The 25,000-nt window shown below is 38.3% G+C and overlaps 1 protein-coding gene across 8 annotated transcripts in view; it reads left to right on the top strand.

Annotated features, from left to right (window-relative positions):
• elavl2 (ELAV like neuron-specific RNA binding protein 2) overlaps positions 1-25,000 on the top strand; it is a 589,373-nt gene that overhangs the window by 311,141 nt on the left and 253,232 nt on the right. For 7 of the 8 annotated variants that reach the window (XM_051930137.1, XM_051930138.1, XM_051930135.1 and 4 more), the window contains one exon: positions 23,665-23,818. The exons of the other annotated variant lie outside the window; for it this stretch is intronic. In XM_051930137.1, the coding sequence (XP_051786097.1) occupies positions 23,665-23,818 (154 nt within the window). The remainder of the gene's footprint in view (positions 1-23,664; positions 23,819-25,000) is intronic. 8 annotated transcript variants of the gene reach the window in all.

The following is a 25,000-nucleotide window of genomic DNA, read 5'->3' as shown; positions in this document are numbered from 1 at the left end:
GTGGACTCCAATTAAGCTGCAGAAACATCTCAAGGATGATCAGGGGAAACAGGATGCACCTGAGCTCAGTTTTGAGCTTCATGGCAAAGGCTGTGAATACTTATGTACATGTGCTTTCTCAATTTTTTTATTTTTAATAAGTTTACTTGAGATTTTTTACAAATTTTTTTCATGTTGTCATTATGGGGTGTTGTGTAGCATTCTGAGGAAAAAAATGAATTTAATCAATTTTGGCATAAGGCTGCAACATAACAAAATGTGGAAAAAGTGATGCGCTGTGAATACTTTCCGGATGCACTGTATGTATGTGTATATATGTGTGTGTGTATGTGTATGTGTATATACACACACATACCAAACTTAGTTTTCTAATTTCTTTATTGTTCCCAAAACACAGAACCTGGGAAATAACACATCACTTAATTAGCCCAGGAGTCCAATTAAAAACAGAAGCTGGTTGGAACAAAAACCTGCAGCCATAGGACCGAGGTTGGGAAACATTGCCTTAAACTAATAAACGATATACAGTTAATTTCAGTGCATTTTATAAAGCTGCATCAGGGATGACGATGTTGTCACTAAAACCTCCATTTGCATATATCCTAACCAGAAACCCTGGGTAAATAGGGAGATTCAGGCTAAGCTCAAGGCGCGGACCTCTGCCTTTGGCTCAGGCGACTCTGGTGTATACAAAGCAGCCAGATACGACCTCCGGAGGTCCATCAAGAAGGCCAAACAGGACTATAGGGACAAAGTGGAGTCAAGCTATCACAGCTCTGACACCAAGCGCCTGTGGAATGGACTGTGCTGCATCACTGACTATGAAACGGAAAAGTGTTCAGCCCACTACATGTCTTGCAGACGAGCTCAACACTTTCTATGCTCGTTTTGATGCAGCCAACAAAGAACAGGTGCTATATCCTCAAGGGGGCAGTGAGTCTGTCACTCTGATCCTTGAAACGTCTGACGTGAGAAGGTCCTTCAAAAAGGTCAATCCTCGCAAAGCTCCGGGACCAGATGGCATCCCAGGCCGTGCCCTCAGGGCGTGTGCTGACCAGCTAGCATGTGTGTTCACCAACATCTTCAATCTCTCCCTGAGACAGTCAGTGGTCTCCACTTCCTTCATGGCATCCACTATCATTCCTGTCCCAAAGAAACCGGTGGTCTCCTGTCTGAATGACTATTGCTTGGTTGCACTGACATCGGTCATTATGAAGTGCTTCGAGCAACTGGTCAAAGGTGTTACATCTGCTCCTCCCTCCCCGACACGCTGGATCCTCTCCAATTTGTTTACAGAGCAAACAGATCTACAGAGGATGCCATTGCGCTAACAATAAACACTGCCCTCAACCACCTGGAAAGAGGAAATACATATGTAAGAATGCTGTTCATAGATTACAGCTCGGCATTCAACACCATCATCCCCTCAAAGCTCGTCTTGAAGCTTGACGACCTTGGGTTGGGGATGACCATCTGCAGATGGATTTTCTCTTTCCTCACAAACAGGCCCCAGGTGGTGAGAGTCAGCAAACACACGTCCTCATCACTCATTTTAAACAGAGGAGTGCCGCAGGGCTGTGTGACTAGCCCCCTCTTGTATTCCTTGTTCACCCACGACTGTGTTGCAAAACACGGCACAAACACCATCATCAAGTTTGCAGACGACACAACCATCATAGGCCTTATCACTGACAACGATGAGACGGCCTACAGAGAGGAGTTGCTGGCATTGAGTAATTGGTGCCTGGATAACAACTTGTCTCTTAACGTCAGCAAAACCAAGGAGATGATCGTGGACTATTGGAAACAGCAAGGCAGAGAACACCAGGCCATCTACATCAGCGGCGTAGAAGTTGAAAGGGTTAACAGCTTCAAGTTCCTCGGAGTAAACATCACCGAGGATCTCTCGTGGACCCTTCACATAGACACTGTGGTTAAGAAAGCTCGCCAGCGGCTCTACTTCCTGAGGAGGCTGAGAAAGTTTGGCATGAATGCAAACATCACCTCAAACTTTTACAGGAGTGTGGTCGAGAGTCTGCTGACGGGGGCTGCATTACCGTCTGGTATGGGAGCTGCTCTGCCAGCAGCCGGAAATCACTACAGAGTGGTGAAGGCAGCAGAGCACATCATGGGCAAGTGTCTTCCTGCCATTGAAGACATTTACCTCCATCGGTTCTTGCGTAAGACAAGCAGCATCATAAAGGACCACAGCCATCCAGCACGCCAGCTGTTCTTGTTACCGTCTTGCAGATGACACAGGAGTCTAGCTGCTCGGACTACAAGACTTAAGAACAGTTTTTACCACCAGGCCATTTGACTCCTCAACAGCAACACCTGAACATTTACATACACTTACATTACACCTACATTGCATTACATCTACATTGCAATACTCACACACAAACTGTACCTGCACACACTCTGAATACTGACTGGAACGTGCATCTGCACTTTATGGAATATGCATCTGTACTCATAAAACATTATCTGTGCAATAACTCATTTGTACTTGCTGCTCATTCAACTCGTATTGCTCTATAACTTCTTTTAAAACGTACATATTTTATATGGCTTGTCTATTTTTAACTTGTATTTTTTTTTTAATTTATTTTTTTTAGCTTTATTAGATCTAGGCTGAGTGACTTGTTTTTCTCGTCATACACATTTCATTGTATGTTGACCCTGTGTTAACCTATATATGACAAATAAACCTAAACCTGGATGTGAATCTAAAAAATAAAGGGAAACCACACTGGAACAGTAGTACTGCTTTGACACTGGGTGCTGCCAGTTTGCAATACTGAGCAGAGAACTTGTGTATGGCAGGGATTGAGGTGGCGTGAAAATGTGCGTGGTTTTACACCAAGTTTAGTTTTTATACATTGCGATGTGAGCGTGGAAACGGGCATACACACCGTTTATACATTAGGCCCCTGGTGTGCTACTAAAGCCTAGCAGAATGGGCACTGCCACCTTTGTACTTCAAAGGGTGTATGCTGTTTCTATACTATGACTAATTAGGAAGCCACACTGGAATTTCTGAAAAAAATTGTGGTGAGAGGCTGAAGCTGTGTGGTGACTATTTTTTCCCCAAGTAATTTAGAGAGAGAGGGTACATTTCAAATGGGTCCAATTATTAAGCTTTTGGGTCTAACTCTGACTTCTTAAGTAATGGTGCGATTACCGACACTAAATTCATCAGGAACCGCACCATTCAGTAATGAGCAATTGTTAATTCTAAGAATGGGTCCTACAATTTTACTACTTCAGTTAACGTTTTGGTCTAAGGAACAAGGAGTAGGTTACATTTTAGAAATTAAAGTTATGACTTTTGTTCTATTACCAAATTAAAATTTCTAAAATGGTGAATGCAAGATGAAAAAGGGTTTGCTAATCTAGTATCAAGTTTGCATGGTGATGATGAGATTGTGGATCTTGTCTCTGATTTGTCTTTAACAAGAAAATTAAGTCTGCCTTACTAATGTCCGTAGGTATTTTGCATTATACTTTAGAATTCGAATTTTAGATTAGCTGCTGTTCTAAATAGATCTTGAGAATTATTACTGTTATCTATTAATCTAGAATAACGGTCCAACTGGGCTATAAAGAGTTTAACTCTGTCCAAGCAATTCAGACGACCTGGAGCTTTGTTCTCCATCTACACTCCATTGATTGGTGTTCTAATTTAAGAGACTGAGAATTCTCATTAAGCAATGATTTTTCTGTGTGTTTTTTGGGAGCTACTGTATCCTAAGCCTCTCAAGTCATCGTTATAATTTATTAGCTGATTCCAATTGTTAACATCTAATGTGTGGGTATGACTGTTTTGTATTTGATTCTGCCTTGGTAAATTATATTTTTTTTCCATTGGAGGAAATATTTGGTAAGCAGCATAGATGTTTCTATAGTTGGGTTATATTTAATTTGAATTAAAGTACTAATACAGGTGTCCCTATTGCAGATTTTTACTCATGTTCTAATTTTGTTCTTTATCTGTTTGGTTGTCAAATGTTTTCCATTTTGTTTCAATAGTAAATGTATAACATGATCCACAACAGAGATTTTGGGTAACAGCTACAGGATAGTAACAGATGGGATAAACTGTCTGCAATTAAAGATCACAAGGCTATGGCCTGGATTGTGTTCTGATCTGTCAGCCAAATGGTTTTGCTGCCATATTTTGGGATGAAACAGAAGATCCCCTCCACTTAGGATGAAGACCATCTGTTTTTAAAAATCCAGGCCTTTCCAAAAATCATCCCAGTTGTTAACAAGGCTATGCTTTTATTTGAACTCCAGGTTTTTAAATTGCAGTATAATCTTGGTAAGGGGCCAGACTTAAATTCTGACGGTCTTTTAGGCTGTATGCATAAAGATGTGAATTTCCTCTTTAATACCTCAGATTGCAGCAAATAACTATTGTTCATGCCATTGTGCAACAATAAAGTTGATACTTCATCTGCCAGAAGGTCCAATTTAGCCTCTGTCATGTATCCTCGCCCCCGGGAAGCATTTAACTTTAACTGCTGAATTAAAATAGTTTGGAAAACCTAGCATTCTTCACTATGGAGTCGGCAATTTATGAGCACCTTGTTTTCAGCCTTGACAAACATGCTTCTGTGCGACTAAATTTTGACTTTGCGGTTTAGATGGAATGCAAGTATGCATGACACAGAATAAAAAGTGATGCAGCCTTTTTAAGCACCTGTGCTACAATGTTTTAGTTTATTAGTCATTATTAATATAAGCACAATAAAGGCCTTGGAGAGAAAAGAACTTCAATGTTTCCAAAACAACCACTTATGATTTATTTTGTTGCTTAGATGCACGGCTTAATATCCTATCAAGTAGAATTAATTAGTGCATTTCTTTGTCTTGAATGACTAGTCATGTTCTTACTGCTGTATAATATGTATTAAATTATTAAACAATGTTTTGCTGCTTAAAATATTTATGAAAAGGATCAAATTCAGTTGATTTTCATAGTATATTCATCTAAAGTGTCTTAACATTAATAGTTTTTATCCTGTATTGTGCCTTTAAATGGCTTGAAAGTCACAGTTAACTAATATATTATCACTGTATTTTTTACAAAAGAAATTTACTTTGAATTTTGTCTGTGAGGGTGGTATGATTGCTTGCCGTGAAGTATGGGCAAGGTACTGCGAGAGTGTGCCATATTTCTTATTCATTCTGCTCGGCTTCATCTGTATATGCAGATAAATACATTTCAGTATTCAGTGATTAATTCGTTCATTAATCCCCTAAATTTCTTCTTGCAATTATCAGAAGACAGCGCATAATATAACCCTCTTGTTGTCTGAAGTTTGTTCTTAAGTCAGCTGTTAAAAGCAACAATTTAACAATTAGTCACCTGCAGTATGTACTTAAGAGTGGTTGACAAGTGTCTTGTCTCCATGCTTTGGGATCATTAATGTCCTTAGTGTTACATTTTTTTTCTCAAAGTGCATGCATTTTTTGGCTTAAACATTTTTATAAAATCTCATCTTTCTACTGTAAAATTTGCAAAACACAAAGTACAAAGTCTGTGTAGAAAGTATACAATTATGGAAATGATGAATAATATGAACAGCACACTTCACATGTATGAATGACGAAAGGGTCACATTCGGTTTCCCAGAATCATTTTCAGTTTCACAGATGATTTCAGTTTCACTGCCTGAAAACTGATGCACCTTGTCATCACTGCTGATGAGGTGTTTAAGAGATGCCATTATGAGGCTAGTAGAAGACATGTCTACACTGTTGCCCAGATAGTGCTTGGGACTGACTTTTACGCATGACATGCCTATGCCATGGTCCGAGTAACACACTGCACTAATTCTGTTGATATGTTTGCAGCCCGAGTAAACCTCTGGTCTCGAAGCGAGATGCGTCTATACCATTGCCCGAGTGACATTTGGGACTACTGCTTTTAGCACTGTTTTTACCGCCCCTAGTGACACTGGTGTCTAGTGTTAAAGAAATTAAGAAAAAAAACTTTTAATGTTAAATTGAAGCATGTTTATTTGAAAACCTTACACTTGGGTTTTCCTAGTAAAAGTTAAAATAGAAAAATATTAATACCTGACCACAACAGCAATGTTTGTTCAATATATTTCTTATTTGCTCCCCACACAGTCTGTTATCAGTCTAGAAAATTCCATATTGGCCTGGCTTAGTAGTTACACTTACCAATGTAATCAGATCCTTTATATAAAAAAAAAGGCCTTTCGCCCCATCAAAGCTTCTCATGATGATTTATTCCATGTGCATCTGTGGTCCTCTGTGTAATACAAGTTTAGTTGGCTTCAGAGGTGATGATTTCAGTTGATATAGATATTTTATATATTTATTTATAGATATTTTATGTATTTTTATATATATATATAAAATTGAAATGATTTTGTACAATTTTATGTCACTTTTTTAATCACGCTTTAATATCAGGCTTATTTTAAAACCTACATATATATGTTTGGTATCATTCTTTTCGGAATTTATCAAACTTTAATGTGATGTTAGGTTTTCAGATGCTTAGTTTTTAAATTATAAACTAAAAAATATGAAGAACTCGTGTCCCGCGAGACAAGACTTTGTGCAAATGGATTTAACCACGCCCGGGGCAGAAAATAAAAGACAAAACGTAGATGACAAAGTAGAACATTATAGAGATGAGGCAGTGCGACAAAAGGACAGCTGCTGTACAGGCTTTTAAATGTGAGAAGCAGATCACGCACCCCCTTGTCCTATAATAGTGGATGAAACATTCTGAGGTGGAATTATATTTGTAAAATGAATGCATGGTATATTTAATCTGGGCTAAATGAGTGCCCAGTCTTGTATCTCTAGATTCTAATCAGCCTTTGGTTAACTGGTTATCCCGACCTCTCCTGGGTTTTCTACAACACAAGCTAAGGGCAGATTTTTCATGAGTACAACAAAAAGGTATTTGGATGGTTTGAGTCATTTCTTCTATAGATCTCATCCTTCTCTGTGGTGGGCTAAATATGATATGAAACTTAACACACAAAAGTAAAGATGAGACTTAAAGCAGCAATAACCTGTAACACTAATATTTTTGATAAAATTTAACAATTTAAATGTTTACTGCTCTCAAGTATAGGTGGAATAGGCAAAATCTGTTTGGCCTTCAATATGTCTGTTAAGTCCTATATACTGTATGCTTTAGATCACACATGGGCAAACTTTGTGAACAACCAGCAGTTTGAGGATAAATAACCAGAAGGTCGGATGCAGCACGAAGTATTTTTCAGCCTCCTTCAGTGCTTTCTCCAGTATTCTGTACTCCACCAGGTAGTCTGTTTTTCAGCATCCTAAATATGCTCTTTCCTCACTTGTGTGTAGTTTGTAACAGGTCATGCAGAAGAGAATCTCTCACAAAAATGAAAGGTTGATGGTGACATGTTTTCAGTAAGGAATCTATGGAAAAAAAAAAAATACTTTTCACCTATACTGGATTTAAGAATGTGTCTGGTATGTCGAGTGTTGCCATTTTTAAAGCATACAATATTAGAAAACACTAAGTATGCTAGTTGTGTTCACAAAGGGATAAAAGATGCACGCTTTCCTCAAATTGGCAAGCTCATTATCCTTTTTAGTCCGCCAACATCTGAAGAAAATGTAAATAAAACCAGCTACATCTTGTTGCACAAAAATCACCAAACATGATTCTTTTATGGTGGGAGAATTTCTGAAAGAGTGTATGGCTGATGCTGCTAATGTGGATGTAATGCCTGGGTTGCTCCAGCAGGTTTACTTTTCCTGAACTAGGAATACCTTTAGTCATATACCAAGGTTAAATTGGGCAATGAGGACACACAGCAAGGTAGGTGCAAAATGGTTGAAGTGCTCGGTTTTTGCTTAGTCAAATACAATTGCAGTGCAAGTTCTTAATAAATAAAATACTTCATAAAATTAGTACAATGATGGAGGGTAAAATTCTATTGAATAAATATTTCACTAAATACATCAGAATTGAAGGTTAAAAGCACAGTATCTGTTCTTTGAAATCCCTCATGAGTATCTATACTTCAAAAACCAAGTGTCACCTCTGCTCACTCTTTTCAGTCACCTCAGCAAGAGAACACATTTTCCGACCAGCACATTTAACACTCTTGTTCATCTTGTGTCCCTGTTGCCATCTCTCTGTGTTGTGAGGACCACACGAGCTTTCTTCTACAAGACACCAAGGTACATTCTTTTGAGAATTTCTTGGAGTGGTTAGTCGCTCCTGCTGCTCTGGACTTGTAGCAGTAGTGAGCCTACACTGGACTTCCACTGCTCTGCTTGGGGCAACATTCCTTACTGCCTGCCGCCTCCTCCATAGTAGTACCGGCGTACTGTCACACCCCTTCCTTGTCCTTTGCTTTAACCGGTCTCTTTTTGATCTTTTTTTTTTTTTTTCTGGCTCCCCATTATAGTTCTGTGGGCCTAATGTCCTGATCACTATCTATGGAGAGATGATGTAGATTCAGCTTCCCTCCATATCAAACACCCTGCAGGTGCCCAACACTCTAATTGCACACACCTACCAGGAGCTTGAATGCGCTGTTTTTAATTAAAAATATTGCAACGTACTCCTAAATGTACCTTACCACAGTGATTTTGTTCATGTGAGTAATGCGAATTTTGAAAGTATCCACATGTGCAGCAGAAAAATAACTCTGCAAGAGAAATTGTCAAGGATCTGAGTTCACAACTGGACAGAAAAATGAAGGACTTTAAGTATGTTGCACTGGATGAAAGCACTTAGTAAAACTTTTTGTCTTTGAGTATTTAACGAGACTTTGATATAAAGTTGATATTCCTGGCCGTGGAGTCCTTGAAAGGTACAACTAGACCAGATTAGTTTAAGAGCCATTATGTTTGCCCTAAATATCCAAGTGTGTCATGGGATAAACTAAGTGTCACCATTGGACGGGTCACTGGATCTAGCAGGAAAACATTAGGACTTTTGAAAAGAATTAAACACAAAGTGAACGAGAGGTAACTTTCTTACATTGTTTTTACCAAGAGGCACTCTGCAAAAACATACATAAATTGGAAAAAGGGTGTCATGATTATGAAATTTTAGTTGAAGATTTATTGTCATGGGTGGCGCAGTGGGTAGCGCTGCTGCCTCGCAGTTGGGAGATCTGGGGACCTGGGTTAGCTTCCTGTTTCCTCCCTGCATGGAGTTTGCATGTTCTCCCTGTGTCTGCATGGGTTTCCTCCGGGCGCTTCGGTTTCCTCCCACAGTCCAAAAACATGCAGGTTAGGTGGATTGGCGATTCTAAATTGGCCCTAGTGTGTGCTTGCTGTGTGGGTGGGTGTGTGTGTGTGTGTGTGTGTCCTGCGGTGGGTTGGCACCCTGCCCAGGATTGGTTCCTGCCTTGTGCCCTGTGTTGGCTGGGATTGGCTCCAGCAGACCCCCGTGACCCTGTGTTCGGATTCAGCGGGTTGGAAAATGGATGGATGGATGGATGGATTTATTGTCATGCAAATGATTGCAATTTCTTTTTCTGTTTTATACCACTATTATTGAGTAAGCCTAATAAATTTTCTTCATAAGGTGAATATGTATTATTAAACTATTTATTAGTTGTGAATATTGGAGTGTATAAATATTGCATTTCTGTTTGTCTCTTAGTCTTTGTAAACCTAAAAACCGCAAACTTGGCTTTGTGGTACATGCACATTTTATGTTAACACAACCAGCTACCATACGTTTGCCTGAGACAGGTTCCAGCCTGCCCTGCTCAATTTGTGTCTCAGCTGCAATCGACCACACATCCGTCTTGGACAAGATATGACCTCTCATGGCCCACTTAGCCTGATGCCTATGCAGATTCATCAAGGTAGTAAAACCGCTAAGGAGTCTAGGGAGTTTTTTGTCCTGAAGACCACTCGCAGCTAGTTTGCTATAATGTGAAAAATGTCACTGAGAGTTTTATATGACGGTGCGCATGTTTGTGGGGAAAATATTCTGCTTAAAATGTGTTAGATAAACCATGTGAACTTTCTAAAAAAAAGAGTAATAGTTTTAAGTTGCAGAGATGGAGGCATCTTTCAGATTGACATACCCAACTTATACCCTTTCTATTAAGCTAAATTTTTTAATGTCTGTTAATTGCTCAATGAAAAATACACTAAGATTAAAAACATGTTTTGCTTGAATTCTTTGAATTGCAGCACATGCTGGTTACTTACTGTCATTGGTTAGCAATGGGATTAATCTTTTTCAAACTTGATCAAACAAAATACAGTGTGTTGGTAGCTGGCGTTTAGTCTCTGCATGAAATTAGTACCTGATCACCTGAAATGATTTACTACTCACTTTGAGTTTTATTGTAATAGTGCTTTAACAATTGGAATGACATAGCCCATAACTGGACTATTTTTTGATAACCAATGACATCTGACAGATTACTGTCGGTGAGCTGTACTTGGCTTTCATGGATGTGTTAACTTGTGATATATGCAGCAATCTGTTCAATAAAAAGAAATGCAAGACAGATGAATAATTTTTCTTTTCAGGTTTCTTGTGATATTCCCACCTTTGTCATCACTATCTTTCCTTAAATCCCAGAACATATACTAGGTAAGTCAACTGTAGCCTGGTGAAAACAGGCTTACTGAGATTTAAGTAGTTGTAGTTGACAAAAATGCTGTATTATTTGAGGAGATGCATGGTGGCTAAGATGGTGACTGAGAGCTACATTTTTTAAAAATAGCCACAAATGTCAAGTCATTTTATTTGTCGTAATAAACATTGATAGAAATGTGAAACACACACAGTACATACTTTGCTACCTAATAGCTAAATAACATCTCAGTTGTAAATTTAAATCTGATAGGCCTGTGCCAGTCTGATTAATGTGCTGACAGCTGTGACATGTCCTTTATTCATGTAGAATCAGACTTCCTGTTGTGTATTTATGGCAATGTAATATAGTAATAATTAAGTTTCAAAAAAGAGCTGGGTTGTAAAGAACATATTTGTAATGCACTACAACATTTAACAGCCCATAGGTATCACTGGTGCTAGCAGTATTGACCAGTAGGGACCAGTGAAGTTTTACCAATACCCTGCAAAATTTTCTAAAACTCATATTTTGGCTTCAATAGATAGTTTTTCCAAATGTTGATGGTTTCATGGTTTACAGTGCTTTCAGAACAGTTGACTTGTTGGTAACTTTAGGCAAGAATAAGAAAAAATGAGTGGTGATGGATATTTCATAGCTAAATATAACTTCAATTTGAACTTTGGTTTCAAATCAAAAGATAAAGAGCCTTTCAACTTGAGAGTAGTGCTTTAAAGGTTTAGTTAGATTCTTAAGGCTATTTGCCTAAACTCTTCCACATTTGGGGCACAGCATTTGGTTTATTTTTATAAGCCCTTGTTGCCTTTTGTTTGTGCTAATTATAGGACACAATTTGCAATGAAGTGTTGGTTTAAGTAGAAACTTGACACGGTAACCTATTGCACTGTTTGCTTAAATCCTATGCTTCTATTAATTCCATGAACTACTGTTGGTAATGAGCTGATTTGCACTGTATAAAATATATTTAACATTTAAAGAATCTCCGAATTTCCAATTGATCACAGCAGTTTTAAGTGTCACCTCTCAAATAAAAGAGCCTCCCTACTGCTTCATCCCCCTATTTATTCCCTCCTTTATTCCACTTATGGCTTATCCTCCTGCTCTGCAGTTTGTTTAATCAAAATTTTCCCTATTATGCAATTCAGCCATAATTTTGTTTGGAGTTGTATACGTGAATAATGTTTTATCTGGCCTTCTAAAATTTACCACCTTTTTACAAGCATGTGGTCATCAGCAGAGTATAGCTTAAGTCAAACTCTTTATTTTCTAGCATGAAGTTGGTGGATGAACATAGGCAATGTGCATCCCTATACCATTACCTGACCACCTTCTCTGCCATTAAAGTGCATCTCTTGTGCAGCTCTTGAGTTGTATGCTTTCTCAATGATATGTATGACTTACTTCACAAGTGTGACTATGCGCAAGGAGCCCATCTTCAAAGTTTGGAGTGCCAAAGTTTAGTAGAAGTTACCAAAAGGGATGTCTTTCTTCCAAAAAAGCTTATTTTTTATTCTTTGTGGCAGTTTGTCTGCTTTCGGGAGAAAGTGCAGTCACACATTCTAATTCTGTTTTCGGATGTTTTGTATTCAATTGAACTTGGCTGCAGAATCGGTTCAGTTTAGTTTAAGCTGTTAAAACTTTGAACATTTTTCTTCATATTATGTTTTAACAATCCTATTTCATGTCTTTTAGGCTGTATCTGTAGTTATTGAATAATAGACCAGACTCTTGTGGAAATTCTCAAAATAAACATTTAAATTGTTAGTTTCTGGGTAGTTTGAGGTATATATGTATTCATTATGGTAAAGTTTTCTCAATGATGCATGTCATTGGAGTGTTATAACCCAACCATAGAGAAAAATTCAGAGGGCTGACGCCATTTAGTGTATTAATCACTCCGGACATTGACTTTTTCTAATTGTGCCATAAAGCATGGTCTGTTAAATCAAAACCAAATTTTACCTGCTCTGGAATAGCTTGTGATCACTACATTAAACTAAAGCTACTTGGATGCTTGGACCTTCCTCTTATAAACATTTAAAAATGTTTTTTCACTGAAATATTTTTTTTTGTTTACTGATCTTTGTATTGGCCTTTGTAAAACTGATTGAGTTGCTACATGCCTAGTTTTTGCTTGTAACATTTTTCACAATGGATAGTGTTTTCTGGGGATTTATTAAAGCTCTGCACATTCCAAACAAAAAATGACCTTATTCACATTGAATAATAACACTTTTGCCAGAATGTACTATCCAGTTAGTGTTCAAAAGCTATACTTTTTGTTAGAACAATCTTCAAAAATCAAAATGAGTATAGTGTTAGAAAAGGAGAGAATTGATTGATCATCAGTTTTGCTTTTGACAATGCCAGTCATTGGACCGTTTACAACTCCTCATTCTGAATTTAATTCTTCTCTGCAAGGTTCCCTGCCGCTTGACTCTTATCAAAGTAACTGAAGCACATTTGAATATTAATAGCACTATTTATTAAACACAATTATAGATAGACTAAATGGTTGGTCTAAGGTGTTTTAATCTAATGTGTTAGCTAAACTTATTGTAGCTAGGATAGAAGACGGGTTTATATCCTATACATTATTGCATTTTTGCTTGTTTTCATGAAATGCAGCATGAGAAAAACATGTATAACATTCTCTGCTCTTTGTTTAGAAGTTTTATGGATATTTTCCTGTTTTTATATAAACACTAGGGGGCTCCGCCCCCTGCTCGCTTCGCTCGCCAACCCCTGTGTTTGGTTTACCAGATATACAATACAGTTTATTTTTTGTATAGCCCAAAATCACACGAGAAGTGCCGCATTGGGCTTTAACAGCCTCTACCTCTTGACAGCCTCCCAGCCTTGACCCTCTAAGACCACCAGAAAAAACTCCCCAAAAAAAAAAACCCTTTTAGGGAAAAAATGGAAGAAACCTAAGGAAAGGCAGTTCAAAGAGAGACCCCTTTCCAGGTAGGTTGGGTGTGCAGTGGGTGTCAAAAAGAAGGCGGTCAATACAATACAGTACAATACATAGAACAGAATAAATCCTCAATACAGTATAAAAATAAAAATCCTAGAAGTACGGAGTAGAATTTCACATTAGATGATATCACATAATGTGATTTGGAATTGTTTTAAGTCCTGGAGACCTCATTCATCAAGCTGCCTCCCCCATTTTGCCATTCCACATCTGAAATAGTGCTAATCCAATGAAAGGACCCCTCATTCCCACGTCCCCATTCATCAGGGATGACTTTACCTTAGGCAGGCAATCTACAATTTAAAGAGATTATTTTCTTGTGAATTGTTACATATGCATTATTTTCATTTTTACTTTAAAAACTTTTGTAAAAACAATACTTGTAACCTCGTGCGGGGCAGGAAATAAAGAAACATCTCTTTCTTCCCAGATGTATAATACTGCTCATGTTGTGAAGGGTGTTGCGGCTGAATGTACGCTAAGGATATGCCTTTGGATCATTTGCTGTCTTTTTTGCTGCTTGCTAGCTGCCTCTTCTGCCTGTTGCACATCGTTGTTTTAAGAGCTCGGAGCACATGATGCTTGCCTGCCAAAAGCAATCCAACTACTGCTAGCTTAGAGGTCTGTTGACTTGTTTTAAATGATGGCTCACTGCCTGGTCTCGCATGACGTTATAAAAGCAATACCTGTCTTTTATTACTGGCCCCAGGCGTGGTTGAATTCTTCTTGCAGGATGTATAACGCTGCTTGTGTTTGGTTGGGGTAGCTGCTGTCGCGCTGCCCTTCCATCTTTTTAAAGCCTGTACAGCCGCTGTCCTTTTAGCTACGGCCCTGGGACAATCTCAAGGCACCAAGTCTCATGTTTATGGTCCCTGCAAAATGCACCGTGGCAAGTCTCCTTGGTCTCGCGGGTCTTTAAAATGTCTTTCGAGATTATCATGTATCGTAGCCTTGCATTTGCTTTCCATTTCAGGATTTTCTTTTATATATAGAGATTTACATTTATTTGGCAACCCGTTAGACTTAAGTTCTGCTTATCACTCCAACACGATAGGCTTGTGTGTTTACCATTAGGGATTGGATGATCTCAAAAGATCACATTATTATACTGTAGTGACAAATTTATCATAGTTCCCAGTATTATCACAATGTTAATGTGATAATTTCTTAAACATTAATACACATTAAAATCACTTAACTACATTTTTATTAAAACAGAACATAAGCTGCTGTCAGATTCCCTTGCTCAGATGTTTTAAACCAGTTTTAACTTGCAAACTGGACATAAATGCTATTAACTCTTTCAGGGCTGATGTCGACTTTTGTCAAAATTTAGGGGTAGAGCACGGTAAACTGTGACAAAACTCACCTTTACATTTAAGTTTGACCCTCTTTGCTAGAAGGAAAGTTAAGTAGCTTTGTTGATTTGAACTTGATTCCCTGTGTGAGTAGCAAAGAGCAAACAACCTCTAAAATGGCATCGACATCTGGCAAGAGACTAAATATGCCATGGATGTTTTACATATTATCGCTGAATTGGACTCGTGACTTGTTGGACTTGGAATTTGATGCAAGTGATCAGGAGATGGACATCGAATATGAAAATGAGGTGCCAGCATCAGCTGATCAGTCCCCAGATGATCGTGGTGTTGAACGTGTTTGTGTAGCTGCTACGCCTGAGGCAGCACTTGCCTGGGAGGACCACAACTTAAGATGACAAGAGGTACAAACCATCAAACCAATTGCATCACACTGTGACTGCCCACCTGTGCGAAGGCAGCCAGCCCACCATGCATTCCTGCTGGCCATTGAGATGCCCCCACACAGCCACTGCCTCCTGAGATGCCGAACTTGTGCCAACAGCAGCCACAGCATGTAGCAATGTTGATTTATGTGTGAAAGCATTGCTTTGTGTGCTTTTCAGAAAACTGAGTTTTTTTGGAAAAGTATATTCAGCCCTCAAAGAGTTAATGTAATAGCCACAAATAAACACACATTAGATTTTTAACTCAAAATCAAAAAACACCTCTGATATACAACTTTTAACATTAATAGATCAGAAATGTAATCAAATAAACAGCAGTGATTTACACCCCTTCTAAAAGAAATGCTGCTGGCCTAATCTATATGTATTCAGTTTCCTTTTTTGTAAGTTTAAGTGTAAAAATGTCATTTACTTTGCCCTTTTTAATCTTTGACCTAAGAGGGGACGATAATGTGCCCACAGATACGGACTAGTCTCTTTTATAGTACACTGGTTGATGGAATGCATAAGTGCTTCCTCACAACATTGGCAAGGTGAGGTAGCTGTGGTGCTAGGATGTGTGGCCATGAAAAAACGATCTGCGGTAAAGGTAAAAAGCAGAGATTAATGGGTGGTGGGTTATACAGATGTAATTAAATTTAGCACGATACGTTTGATTCAATAGTAGTTTAGTCGGATAGTTGTTTCAGTGCTCTTGTCTATCGTAAAGATAGATAGATACTTTATTAATAGATAGATACTTTATACATCTTGCCTGAAGAAGGGGCCTGAGTTGCCTCGAAAGCTTGCATATTGTAATCTTTCTAGTTAGCCAATAAAAGGTGTCATTTTGCTTGGCTTTTCTCTTAATCCCAAGGGGAAATTCACATACTCCAGCAGCAGCATACTGATACAAAAAGCAATATTAAAGATTGATAATAATGCAGGTAAAAACAGACGATAACTTTGTATGATGTTAATGTTTACCCTGCCCCCCGGGTGGAATTGAAGAGTCGCATAGTTTGGGGGAGGAACAATCTCCTCAGTCTGTCAGTGGAGCAGGACATTGATAGCAGTCTGTCGCTGCAGCTGCTCTTCTGTCTGGAGAGGACACTGTTTAATGGATGCAGTGGATTCTCCATAATTGATAGGAGCCTGCTTAGCGCCCATCACTCTGCCAGAGATTTAAAACTGTCCAGCTCCATGCCAACAATAGAGCCTGCCTTTCTCACCAGTTTGTCCAGGCGTGAGGCGTCTTTCTTCTTAATGCTGCCTCCCCAGCACACCACCGCGTAGAAGAGGGCGCTCGCCACAACCGTCTGATGGAACATCTGCAGCATCTTATTGCAGATGTTGGACGACAGCGTTCTAAGGAAGTATAACCGGCTCTGTCCTTTCTTACACAGAGCATCAGTATTGGCAGTCCAGTCTAATTTATCATCCAGCTGTACTCCCAGGTATTTATAGGTCTGCACCATCTGCACATAGTCACCTCTGATTATCACGGGGTCCATGAGGGGTCTCGGCCTCCTAAAATCCACCACCAGCTCCTTGGTTTTGCTGGTGTTCAGGTGTAGGTGGTTTGAGTCGCACCATTTAAGAAAGTCATTGATTAGGTCCCTATACTCCTCCTCCTGCCCACTCCTGATGCAGCCCACGATAGCAGTGTCGTCAGCGATCTTTTGCACGTGGCAGGACTCCGAGTTGTATTGGAAATCCGATGTATATAGGCTGAACAGGACCGGAGAAAGTACAGTCCCCTGTGGCGCTCCTATGTTGCTGACCACAATGTCAGACGTGCAGTTCCCAAGACGCACATACTGAGGTCTGTCTTTAAGATAGTCCACGATCCATGCCACCAGGTATGAATCTACTCCCATCTCTGTCAGCTTGCCCTTTTCTCACACAGTTTGTGTGAATTTCCAGTGATTTAATTTGCACATTCTGGATGGTCTGAATGTATGAATATAGCTGTGGTGGAAAACCACAAACATTATGGGCTTATATCATTCTAGACCCTCTATACTTCAGTGGTTTCTTTTCTTTTTTTTTTTTGTCATTCAGGGACTTGGACATAGCAATGAAACATGCACAGGTTTCAACCATTCTCTCTCTCTCTCTCTCTCTATATATATATATATATATATATATATATATATCTATCTATCTATCTATCTATCTATCTATCTATCTATATATATATATATATATATATATATATATATATATATATATATATATATATATATATACAGTATATATGGCTGTAAATGCTTAATATTGTACATTGTAGTATGTTATTTAAAATGTAGACCACCTTGTTCAATCCGATCACACCATTCCAATCTTTTTTTTTTTCTGTGGATGATTTTGATGCGCAACTGTTGAACTGTTTAAGGTTTGTAATGATTCGAATGAACAGAATATACTGAATAGATTATATACGGTATAGGTTATATGCTGTAAAATCCTGTTTTCTGGAGAGAAATCCATTATTTTAATTTTGTTGATGCTGATGTAAACAGTCCTGCGGTGGGTTGGCACCCTGCCCAGGATTGGTTCCCTGCCTTGTGCCCTGTGTTGGCTGGGATTGGCTCCAGCAGACCCCCGTGACCCTGTGTTCAGATTCAGCGGGTTGGAAAATGGATGGATGGATGATGTAAACAGGTTTTTGAGAATATAAATACTTGTAAAAAAGTGTACTTGCTGTTCTCATTTAATTATAATATAGTAATAGCAGTTTATTTTTGTGTGTTTAATTTTAGGTCAGATAATGCCAGAAACCCCTTGACGCATAAGGGGTTACACCAGTATATTTCATTGGTAACGATTATAAGTCTTGTTTAAAGGAATAGACATAAATACAAAAGGATGAGCGTACACAGCCTATTAAAGGCGAAGTTCAATGGGTTTGCAGAATGCCCCGCATTTTTTTTTTTTTTTTTAATATGCATATTCATAAGGGCAATGTAGACTTGTCAGTTTGCAAAGAGATTTGTTTTTGTGAAGGCTTTCTCCCCCACCCCCATATTCACTTTGGTTAAGGCATCACCTTTCTTGTTTCTTTTATAGCAGCTTTGCTCAAATTATAAGCATTTCATGATTTGCAGGTGCCCTATGAGCAAATAGTAAAAATAAAAAGCACATCTGGTACAAATGTCTGTTTGTGCATGACACTGTTTTTCTGTGCTCCATTGTCATATCTGAATATAGTATTTGAGTGTTATTTTTGGCTAATTGAAAATTAAAAGCAGCTTATAAGAAAAATGAGAAAATTTACATTAGCCACTCCCATTTCTTTACAGGCTCTGGTTTCACTTTTAGTAATTTAAGTTGGCTCATTTTTGCTTGAATGCAGAGTCATGATTAAGAAAGCTAAATTATGCTGTGAAAGCTGAAGTTTGCCTCATAGTAACAAGCTTTATACACAGTAGCAAGCATGAGAAATCATTCTTAACTGGTTGTTTACTAGTTGTTTATAGTTCTCATGACACAAACAGTTTTACGAGACTTTTACAAAGTCTATAATGATTCAGCTCAATGCTATGTGGTGTTGATGCTCCAGGTTTGAGCAGAAAACTTTCCTTGGTCCTTTGTCTCTATACTCTGCTGTGGTATGCTAATTGGTTAGACTCTGTCATGTCTCCTGCCACCCTGCAAAGGTATGGCTCTTTGTAGAAAAGTGTAGGTACTAAAATTACCGTCTGGAAATATGGCCTTTTCTTCCAGAAATGTGCTGAATCAGTGACACAGCTTAAGTTTTGAGTTCAGGACCTCTGTTTTTAAGGTTTTATGGAGAGAATAGCTTCCAGGTCCAAATGTTTTCTTCCTTTAAATGAAACCCCATTGTTTTTATAGTTGCTATGTTTAGCCACTTGGAAAAATTGTTTAGGTTTATTATTTAAAAAGAAATAATACAATTTGCAGTGTGCCTTTGTCCAGACTAGTTGTAAGTTGGCTGCTGATAAAAATTAGATTCTTTGTTGCCCTATGTACAATAGTTTAAGTACTACATGCAGGGTATAAAGTTTCTCTTGTCATTGGTATCTGTTTTGCTTAGTCGAGAGAAGATTTGCATATTTTTCTTGCTTTGTACAATAGTTTTACATAGACAACTTTATGTAGCTTGTCTTGCACGTGCATAAAGGCTGAATATACATTCCTTTCTTTACTGCTGTTGCCATTGTATGTTTGCAGTTTCATTGCTTCATTTCATTACCTTCTGCTGCTATTTTAAAAGTTAACAATGTTCAAGTTATCAGCCTAGATAGTTCATCTTTGCAGCAAGCCCCCTCTTACTAATTTTAAAAATTGGCAAAATGTCAGAAAACAGTGTGATAACATTTTTCTACGTTTGTGTAAATGCTTCAACTATAATAGCTTACACAAAGCAACATTGTGGAGATCAAATATAATCCTCTTAGTCTACATCAGTTACAGTATCTATACATGAAAGAAACTAATTTTTACATTTGTATACCATTGTCCAAATATATTTTTATACAGTGCATCTTAAGTGTTGAATGCAACACTTAATGCACAGTTTGTGCCAGGGAGATTTTTTAAGATTTCAGCTATCCATCATTCTTCTTTGTCACCATCACTTTGTGAGGTGTTGTCAATAATGCAGGGCAAAAGTAAAGATGATTGTTGCTGTGTTAAACAGGGAACACTAGTCTCTGGAATGTAATTAAATTGTGTTCTGAGTTGAATTTCACCGTCAACCACATGAAAAATAACCTGGAGAGCTGGTTTGCACTTCAGTGTGAGTATTCCTTCAGAGAATATATTGTGGCCTGCAGGGGGAGCATTAACTGCACAAACCCAACACGGACACCAGGCACAAATTTCAGCACACTGCACAAATTTATTTTGTGGGGAAACACTCTTCTCTCGCTCCCCACGGCAGCACAGTACCCTAAAACACTAATACATAATACAATCAAGCACAGTACTTTGTTGTCGTCCTCTCTTGTCCTCCCTTCCTGCTCCCAGAGAAGTAGTAGCTGCCTCCTTTTATAGAGCACCCAAGAATGCTCCAGGGGCCTTATGTATAACGCCGTGCGTAGAACTCACACTAACATGGCGTAAGCACAAAAGCGGGAATGTGCGTACGCACAGAAAAATCCAGATGCAGGAATCTGTACACACGCAAACTTTCACGTTCTTCCACTACATAAATCCCGATCAGCGTGAAAAGTAACGTACCTGCACGCGCCTTCTGTCCCGCCCCAACTCCTCCCAGAATTACGCCTCTTTGAATATGCAAATCAATATAAATAGCCTTCTGTGAAAAGACAAATGGGAAAAGCACGGGGGGGGAAATATAAGTGAATACCAAGTGGAGGCAAAGGAAAAACGTTCTATTTGTTGGTTTAAACAGTGGTATAATCAACAAAAGGAAGTTGATCGAGTGACAGAGTGTCGGAGAAACTCGAAGGCTCAAATTCACAAAGTCGTACACTGCCCGAAATAAAAAAGAAATTACATATCAAAGTCGCCGTTAAAAGGCAAGTCTTAGCCCACCATCTGAGTGTCATATGAAAGCTTATTAGGGTACAGACAAAAAAAATAGGCACACAGTGGGGAAAAAAGCACGAAATGTCAACTTTAATCTCGAAATTTCCACTTTAATCACGTAGTTTAATGGCAAAATTAAAGTAGAACATCGTAAACTTCATCTTAAAATCGTTTAATTTACTAGTTTCTCAAATCTCATTGTAACTAAAGTGGCACATTAAATGCTTTGTTCTGTATTTGATCTTCTATGTGCTCTACATGTGTGAATCACTACCTGCTTCTTAAACAGGCGTTCTCTTTCTCCGACAGGACACATAATCCATTACATTCGTGATATTACAGCTCTCTGAATAATTAAAATACTGAGATGTATACGTGATATCTTTTTCATGATGATAGGAATGAAAGCATGTTATTAAACATGGGGACACGATGGCGCAGTGCTTGTTCATATCTCACGCAAGAGGCTTGCTGCGCCATGCGCGACCTTCAATGAAATAATTTATCACAGCAGTACTGTCTCTTTCAAACGTACTAACCTCCAATTACTGTCCTTACTTTTCTTTCTCCAAAAACCCAATCGCCACACAATCAGCTATATAGACGTGAAGCCATCTGTAAGCTTAAAACGCCGATTCTTCAAAACTTTTAAGGAACATTGAAATATCTTTGTAGTACATGTTTAATTATTCTATCCGTCTAGCATTCCAGTGTCGCGTCAGCACCAGCAAGAATACAACGCAATGCAGGAACAATCCATGAACTAGCTAGCGCTGCGGCACCCTGTCCTCACATGTTTAATTATTAACAAAACAGGTTATTTAAATGAAGTTAGTTTTATCTGTATAATCAACATATTTTGCTGCATTTCATCTTAAAAATGAATACCGTCATCATATGTAAATACGCGCTTTATAAAGTGGTGCAGGTTGTGCAATATTATAACTGTAGTGCAAGTTTACAGTGAGGTAATTGTACTTATAAGTAAACAGTTCTACAAGGAGCACTTGATGGACTGATTGAGTGCGTTTATAGTTCTTGGGATGAAACCTTTTCTAAACCGCGAAGTCCGTACTGGGAAGTCTCTAAAGCGTTTTGCCATGGCTCAGGCAGCGTCTGCTTCATGTTGTATACCGATATTTCTCTTTCCGATCAGCTGCTGCTGTGATTCCTCACTCAGATACAGTGATATAAATACTCCGAGTGGTACAGTGAGAGTAATATGGAAAAAGATGATCTGCTGTGGCAACTCTTAACGGGAGCAGCTGAAAGAAGATGCAGTGAGAGTTACAATGCTAAAGCAGTTGTGGTATTTGGAATACTATGGCTATTCCCTGGACCATTATATTGCTGCAGGCTAATTACAATCAGATGCATTACACTAATAAACAATATGCAGTTAGTTTCAGTGTATTTATAAAGCCGCGTCAGGAATGTGGAGCTAAGAAAGAAAGGGTGTCCACGCAGGAACAGTAGCACTGCTTTGATGCTGGGTGCCGCCAGTCCGCAAAACCGAGCGGAGAAATTGCATACGCCAAGGTACGAGTTACCGTGGAAATGTGCGTGGCTTTACGCCAAGTTTAGGTTTTATACATCGCGATTTGAGCAACATTTCTGTGCGTACGCACCGTTTATACGAGGCCCCAGGTGTCCCTTAATCTCCTTCTAGCAGCACTTCTGGGTGACGCAGCATTCCTGACATAAGTCTCTGCTCTTTCCAGAGCCCACCCAATGGCATCAATAGAACTCCAACTTCCCAGCATGCCCTGCAGGAATCCGAGTGCAGGGAATAATGCTGTAACCATGTTCTTTCCCCTGGTCCATCCATCCAGCTAGCGTCCTTGCCTTACACAACAATATGCATTAGCTTTTGCTTTGCATAGTGGTTAGTACTGCTGCCTCTATTTCCAAAGGACCTGATTAATGTCTTTTCAGAGTTTGAATGTTCTCCCCTTGCCTGTGTGAGTTTTCAGTTGGGTTCTTTGAATTTCATTCCATATCCCAAAGATTTTCAGGTTAGTTTCATTTGCTTATTATAAATGTGTGTGAGTCTGGATTATGAGGTGAAGTGGTTCCTTATCCAGGGAAATTAATGTCTTCTACCTTGAAGTGCCAGGATAGGCTCCTGTCCTCTGACAATATAATTTATTTAATGGAGTTTAAAGAGTAGTCAGTTTGGTAGAAATACACTTTTACCGTTACTGTACAGTTCATTTGCATGGGTGAGTTGAATCCTAACCCTAAACTTAGAATTTGAAAAAAGTCAATGTTGAAATTTAGTCTCCAACCTAACAGATTGCTTATCATTGATTGGATTTACTAAAATTCTATTCAAATTTTTCTGCCTTTGCAAACTGAAAAGAGCAATTAGAATGGCACACAAACTAATTCAAGATATTAATACATTCTACTCTATTGCATACTTGAATACTGCCTCACTACAATACTCAATTTGTTGTTATAGATAATCTTAAAATGTGATGTATTCCAAACTAATCTTGTAACATCTTTTTCCTGCATATTTCTAAGTACATGTGAACTACATATTGAATTCTCTTTATATACCTTAAGTCATCAACATTACTGAAAGATTTTTTTTGTTACAGTATTGCATTTTTATACTTCCACCATTGTAGAAGTCGTTTATTCTGTCTTTTGGTTCTCGTAGAAAAGTCAGCACTGTAGTGTTTTCAAGCTAACACTTTAGGAATTTTGCCTCATTCACTGTATTAAAAAAGGAAGGTTTATGTATTTGGAAAGAATAGTGAAGCCTAACTGAAGGCACAAAAGTAGCCTCAAATGTTTTTTTGTTTCAGGTGTCCTATGCCCGCCCTAGCTCAGCTTCCATTAGAGATGCAAATCTGTATGTCAGTGGACTTCCGAAAACCATGACTCAGAAAGAACTGGAGCAGCTATTTTCTCAGTATGGGCGCATTATTACATCTCGTATTCTGGTGGACCAAGTTACTGGTGAGCAAGCATCTTACTGTGATCTTTCATTTTGGCTGATTACCCACAAAAATCTGTTTATATTCAACTTTCAATATAGTTAAACTTTTTTTTGTAGTAGATTTGTGGGTGGGTGCTGTTATTCATAGTTTGACCGTTTCAGGTGGAACCTTTAGGTTATGTGCTGGAAGATTCATTAATAAAAGTATGCTTTTACTATAAAACACCCAAGCTTAAAAATGCAAACTGTTTTAAGACCGAGTAAAAATCTTGTCTCAACAACCTTTCTTGCCCGTGCGCTTCTGTATTACTTTTTTATGTATAAAGTATTTAAAGGTGATTGAATTAGTATAAATGACAATTTAACCTGTTCTGTGGTTCACAGGCAGATGTGTATCAAATCAGTTTTGAAGTTCTTGAAAGTTTTAAAAATGTACAAATTTACTTTTTGTTTATAAATCTTAACCAAGAACATCAACATTAATAACCAGTACATACCATTGTATGGCAACACTAGAATGTTTAGGTGAAGAATTTTGTTCAGATATTGGAGCTGGTGATAGCCAGTACTCATCACATCTGGTGGTAAAATGCTTAAAATGAAACTGTCTTAAAGGGTGTAGCTAAGGACAATGCAGCAGCTGCCTACACGTAGCAGTATAATGACTGTACTAGGACGGTTTCTCATGTGGTTTTCCACAAGGTTTCATGAAACTGGGAGCCGGTATTTAAACTAGAGCAAGTAGGGCATCAGGGAAAGCTGATTTGCAGTTAAGTCTATATTTTGATACTAGCTTGTTTATAATGGGCCTAGAAAGTGTAAACCTGTTACATGTGTTATGTAGGTTTTTAAAGTCAAAGCTCTTCTTTATTGGCATGAGTTTAATTTTACCAAATTCTCATTGTTTGACATTTCACCTTTTACAATTTCTTTGAGTAATTCTAGTAAATTTGTTTTTTCTTTCTTTAAACTCCAGAGCTGTGCATAGAATTCAGTAGGAGCTCATCTTACTCTGTTTCTCATTTTTGTACTGTATTTTATTTTTCTACTTGAGCATTTCTTTAAAGTTTCTTGTTTTTTTAATTAAATATGGTGGTGTTTGGTTACCCATGTTTTGGTATAATTTTTATTTTTGTTTGTATAATTCTTTAGAACACACACTTACAATAGTAGTACCTATTCTGTGTCTATCTTTTACTCTG

This window comes from Erpetoichthys calabaricus, chromosome 7 (genome assembly GCF_900747795.2).
Source record: "Erpetoichthys calabaricus chromosome 7, fErpCal1.3, whole genome shotgun sequence".
NCBI lineage: Eukaryota > Metazoa > Chordata > Cladistia > Polypteriformes > Polypteridae > Erpetoichthys > Erpetoichthys calabaricus.
Note: the sequence above shows the minus strand (reverse complement) of the source record. Positions and strands in the feature narration are given on the sequence as shown.